Source organism: Zingiber officinale, chromosome 1A, assembly GCF_018446385.1.
Source record: "Zingiber officinale cultivar Zhangliang chromosome 1A, Zo_v1.1, whole genome shotgun sequence".
NCBI classification, from domain to species: Eukaryota; Viridiplantae; Streptophyta; class Magnoliopsida; order Zingiberales; family Zingiberaceae; genus Zingiber; species Zingiber officinale.
This window is the reverse complement of record NC_055987.1, coordinates 27,745,018-27,751,083: the sequence shown is the minus strand read 5'-3', so window position 1 is coordinate 27,751,083 and position 6,066 is coordinate 27,745,018. Positions and strand designations below refer to the sequence as shown.

General features: G+C 44.0%; 1 protein-coding gene across 1 annotated transcript; it reads left to right on the top strand.

Annotated features, from left to right (window-relative positions):
• Positions 1-657: 657 nt before the first annotated feature.
• On the top strand, positions 658-1,657 carry LOC122001613 (momilactone A synthase-like). The gene is made up of 2 exons (XM_042556449.1): positions 658-729; positions 824-1,657. Exons 1-2 carry the CDS (start codon positions 719-721, stop codon positions 1,596-1,598), a joined length of 786 nt encoding a protein of 261 aa, XP_042412383.1. The 5' UTR covers positions 658-718; the 3' UTR covers positions 1,599-1,657.
• The last annotated feature ends 4,409 nt before the right edge of the window (positions 1,658-6,066 follow it).

Below are 6,066 nucleotides of genomic sequence, written 5' to 3'. Positions count from 1 at the left end.
TAGACGTGGTACAAAGCCAGCAGAGGTAATCAATCACACTTTAATGTCCACTCCAAGTGGCTTTATAGTCTAGTTTTTAACATATTTTTTTTTTTTTTTTAATTTTTTTGATGATATCAAGCGAAGTTAGTGATTTTTGGAGGCATTGGCATGTGAGAGCGCAGGATGCACCTCGATCTATGTTTACTGATATTAATTTCATACCTAACAATTGAACTAGGGGTGTTTTGATTATGATGTCATTATCCATTGACTGAGATGTCAGGTTCGAACCTCCGTTTACGCATGCTCTTATCAATTTAAGTCCCTATTTTGGACACTGTTGACTGAGGTGTCGTTCTCGAGTCCTCTTATGAACTCATCCAGTCACATTAAAAAATTTATCCTACCTTAGTTTTGACCCCACGGGTCATCAAGGCAGTCGGGGCGTAAATCCCTGGTCCTTGTGCACCTCACCCCCACCACTTACTCTCTCGGTTGTCATAATTTACTTCACTCGAGATGGCCTAGGGTCGGGTGCGATGAGACGCTGAGGGCGAGCGATTTTATCTTTTTACCCCATGATATTAATTTCATACCTCATTCTACATTTATATTTAAAAAATAATATAATTCCCACAAGGATGATACCTTCGCATTTTACGGCCTACAAATACGGAAGAAGAGGGATCCATCAAACATCACCAAGATTTAATTGGAGATTAGTAAGATATCTTTGATGGAGAGGAGGTCTTTAGTTACTTTTAATCTGTTAAATTTTGTGTGTGTTTTCTGTCGCCTTAGTTAATCGATCCATTGTATGGTTGATTAATTGATTCATCAGGCTCGAAGGCAAGGTCGCCGTCATCACCGGCGGCGCTAGCGGCATCGGCGAGGCCACTGTTAAGTTGTTCGTCCGCCACGGTGCTCGTGTCATCGTCGCCGACGTCCAAGACGAGAAGGGGAAGACCCTCTGCGCCGGCCTCGGCTCCGACGACGTCGCCTCCTACGTCCACTGCGACGTCCGCCTCGAGTCCGACGTGATGCGCGCCGTGGACACCGCCATCTCCCTCCACGGCAAGCTCGACATCATGTTCAACAACGCCGGCATCATCGACCCCTCCGGCAGCAGCATCCTCGGCGAGGACGACACGACTGCGGTGTTCGATCGGGTGATGGGGGTTAACGTGCTGGGAGCGCTGCTGGGAACGAAGCACGCGGGGCGGGCCATGGTGGCGGCGGGGCGGGGCGGAAGCATCATAATCACGGCGAGCTTGGCGTCGGTGGTGGGAGCGCTGGGTCACCCGGTGTACTCGTGCTCGAAGCACGCGGTGTTGGGTCTAGCGCGGAGCGCGGCCGCGGAGCTGGGCAAGAACGGGGTGCGTGTGAACTGCGTGTCGCCGTCTGTGGTGGCGACGCAGATGACTGTGTCACTGTTTCAGGCGAACGAGGAGGAGCTGGAGGCATTGGGAGAGATGATCTCAGCTCTGAAGGGCGTAACGCTGAAGGCGGAGGACATAGCGGAGGCGGCGTTGTTCTTGGCCAGCGACGAGTCAAGGTTCGTGAGCGGCCACAATCTCATAGTCGACGGAGCCTCCAGCGTCACCAAAATATTCTAAATCCTTATCTTCTTCTTCAATAAAGTTTAAGTTTGAAATAAAGGATCGATCTCTCATCAGCTCCATTGATGTTCCATGAGTGATATTCTCATAGAATTTGCATGCGTAAACAGTCTTTTGTTCTAGTTCGTAATAAAGAACATTGTTGTAGACTTGCAGGTAAATGCAAAAATATACAATCTTCATCATTAAAAGAACGACTTTAACAAATCTTTTAAGTAAAAGATCAATTTGAAGAATTAAAGATTTGTCCAGTTTTGGAGTAAAGTTTGAGGAAAAAAAGCTTGCTTAAAAAAAAGTACGAAATTGCAATATCGGTGTTGAAAAAGAATGCACACATAACCGATTTATTATAGACATTAATGTTTCTTATATTTTAAATTGGTATTAATAAATTTTAAATCAGCTGCATCACTGTATGACAATGGGTATACACATCAATTTCTTTTAATATCTTCATATTACAATTGAAAGTCCCGGGGATATGGTGCATTGGAAGGACATCTAATTATCACCCCAAATATTCTTAGTTCAATTTTTATTAAGTTTTATAATAACACACCAGAAAAATATAATAATTTAGATAAAATAATAATTAGTAGTATACATCAATAATAATTATACAGACGGCAAAAATAAGTAACTTGATCAAATATTTGCATAGTCTTATTTTTTTTTCCTATAAAAAATCTAATCTTTCATCTATCCTTAGCTTCTTCATATCCATCTCGACTAGTTTTCTCCTATGTCGTCCGCCTTGTCATTTCATCAAACAACTATTGAATAAAAAAATAGAACTATCTAATGTAATATCCCGGTTCTGAAATTCTAGTTACGTATGGCTTAAAAGGTTAGATGGTGCTATCCATATCATCAAGGTGCATCTTCTTTTTCGGAAGCCCAAACTTAAAAACTCCAAAGTTAAGCGTGCTTGGCTTGGAGAAATCTGAGGATTGGTGACCTCCTGGAAAGTTTTCCAGGGTGCGTGCGAGTGAGGACAAAGCACGCTGAAAGAACCTCCAGTGGTCTGTGGAGCTAGTCGTTAATCCGATGGGCAATTCTGGTGGCGTTTCCGATTCGGTCCGGGTGGGGCCCACCCGGGCCGGGGCATTACAGATAGTATCAGAATGACCTTGCGACCGTGAGTGCACTTGTGGCAGAAGCACCAAGGGCACCACCTAGCGAGGGAGATTCTGGGATTTGTTTGTGGTGTGATTTGTGGTTACACAACGAGGACGTTTTGTCTTTAAGTGGGGGTTTGATTGTAATACCCCGGTTCTGAGATTCTAGTTAAGTATGGCTTAAAAGGGTAGATGGTACTATCCATATCATCAAGGTGCACCTTTCTTTTCGGAAGCCCAAACTTAAAAACTCAAAAGTTAAGTGTGCTTGGCTTGGAGAAGTCTGAGGATGGGTGACCTCCTGGGAAGTTTTCTAAGGTGCGTGCGAGTGAGGACAAAGCACGCTGAAAGTGTTGGTGCGGGAAGCATCCGACGATCGAACCTCAGTTTTGATAATGGCAAAGGGATTCAAAGTTAAGATTCTTTGTTATCTAATGTGGTTAAATAAGGTTTCAGGAAAGTCCTAACTGCGGTTAGGCAGGTGAAAATCCTAAGGGATGGGAACCTTAGGTTCTAGGGGGTTGTAACCCTAGGTGAAGGAAAATCCTAAGGGAGGGTAACCTTAGGTCCTAGGGGGCGGTAACCCTAGGTGGAGGAAACCCTAAGGGGCGGTAACCTTAGGGGGAGGAAAACCCTAAGGGGCGGCAACCTTAGGTCCTAGGGGGTGGTAACCCTAGGTGGAAGAAAACCCTAAGGGGGGTAACCTTAGGTCCTAGGGGGTGGTAATCCTAGGTGGAGAAAAACCCTAGGGGGCGGTAACCCTAGGTCCTAGGGGGCGATAACCCTAGGCGGAAAGTCCAGTCGGTCTGGAGAGCCAGACTGGCATAAGGTAATCTCTCCTGAGGGGAGTAGTTGAGGACGCGCTCCCCGTAGAGGGAACAATAGGCGTCGGGTCAACCTAGGGTTTCCGGTTGAAAACCCGAAGTCAGACTCGGACAGTTCAGAGACTGTCAAACTTTCACTTTTATACTATCAGTTATGTTTTATGAGCTAACTTTGTGCTACAGGGTATTTTTGAGTTTAACATATCTTGCAGGGACCAAAGTGTAAAATTGACCTCGGATGAACAGTGCCGAGGCGCCTCCATGGAGCTTAGAGGCGTCTCGGGTACAAAACCTGAGCTGGTTGTGAAGCAAGCTTGGAGGCGCCTTGAAGGAAGCCAAGGCGCCTTGGACAGCTTGATGAAGGCGCCTTGGAGAGGCTGAAGGCGCCTTGAACCTGATAAGGTTCGACCAGTTCAGCCCTTATCTTCGCAGCTGACTCGGCTCATTCAAGGCGCCTTGGTGAACAGTAGAAGGCGCCTTGAACACCCTTTATAAGGGATCTCGACCAGCAGCTCAATACAAGAAATTCCAAGTAATCCCTCTGCGACCAACTGCTAACGACACGATCCCGAACTGCTGTGACAACCACCCGACGACCCGGAGCTCCACAACTTCAGTTTTTCTCACTGTCGTCGGTATAATTCAATTATTTATTGTTAGCTATTGTACTTCATCTTGTAATCGTTTTTATCGAGCTTATAGTTGTTGCCCACGCAAAGCGATCAAGGATCGCGGGCCTTCGAGTAGGAGTCGATCTAGGCTCCGAACGAAGTAAAATCCCCTGCGTCTTTCTGTGTGTTTATTCTTTGTTTATTCCGCTGCTTTAACTCTTACGCCTTTACGATTCCGATAATCGAAACAAAATAGCCGCGAGCGCTATTCAACCCCCCCTCCCCTCTAGCGCTTCTCGATCCAACAATTGGTATCAGAGCCAAGTTGCTCTGAATTGGTGAAACCACCAATCAAAGCAGGGGGGTTACTTTTTGAAAACAAAATTAGATATCGTTTGCATTAAAAATAAAACCTTACGCCTTTCATTTTTTTCCCTCCAAAAATGTTTTCGAAAAATTAATTTTCATCTTTTCACAGTTGGTTGAAATTAATAAAATATCACGTTTAGCAAAATTCGAGATAATATTTTTTTAATATTTTTTTAATAATATTTTATTATTTTTTCTTGATATTCGTGAAGTCCTATTTCCATCTTTTTCCCGCACTACTAATCCAAGACCAAGTCTTGGAACAAGTTTTATTGTGTTTATTTTGCGAGATTCCTTCTTAATGGCCTATGAAGATGGGTACGGCTCCACATGCCTACCTGTAATGCCCCGCCTCCTACTGACTAGGCTGTGGGGCTGAGCGTCACATTATGCTGTGCTAACTGTGCGGAAAACTGATCTAATTTAAATTTTAGTTGCTAACTGATAACTATTCTTGATTCTACATGTGCTGAAGGGTATAATCTAAAGGTTACAAGGTGTATCCTACATTCCCTATGGACTAGAAACTGATCTGCTAAGTTTCTTGGTCGAAACTGAACTTCCCAATCGATCCAGACTGAACTGGATCGATTGCTCTCTGTTGGATCGATCCAGACTGCTACTGTGCTCGGGTGATAATCTGGACCGATCGGCTGATCGATCCAGGCTCATCGATCCAGCGTGCTTCTGTGCACGGGACTATATTTGGATCGATCGGCTGATCAATCCAACATAAGTCAATCGATCCAATGATCGATCAAAAACCTTTCTGTTCGCGAGGAATAGCTTGGATCGATCGACCGATCGATCCAGAGGCCTTCTGTTCGCGACAGAATGTGTCTGGATCAATCGGCTGATCGATCCAGAAGCCTTCTGTTCGCAGAATCAGCCCCCAATCGATCCATGGATCGATCGGAGTTTCTGATTTCGCACTGAAACTCTGATTTCAGTACTAGTTCGTGCCAAAATCTCACACAACAATTATACAATGCATGGAAAACATTCTAATATCTACTAACTAGCATTCTAACATGCCATAGTGCAAGGTTCATTAATTCATAGCATTTAAACCACTAGAAATGCATAAAAATGTCTTAAGAAAAGAAACTAAGTTCTTAATTTGCTAAACTCCCTAAGGATCTTCATTCCAGGTCCCTGCCACACACACCATCTCTGCATTGACCACCGGCTTCCTCTAGTCCATCTTCCCTTTACCTTTATCTGCAGTATAAGGGAAAGAAAGTATCTATAAGCTTTCGCTTAGTAAGAAACCATCTACCTCACAAAAACATGCATACAATGCATTTATGCTTTTAAAACATACCATTTGAAATATGTACTGATTAAACTAAAACATGGCATGCTATCAAACAGAACATGGAAATCAAGAGCTAAACATGGCATACTATCATCTAAAGCATATGTAACCAAAAGCTGAGCTTAGTGTTATCATACATAACCATAAAAGAAATGAGCTGAACTGAAGCATAAACTGAGCTAATTCTAGCAAATGCTTAAGCTATACTGATCTCACTTAACTGTT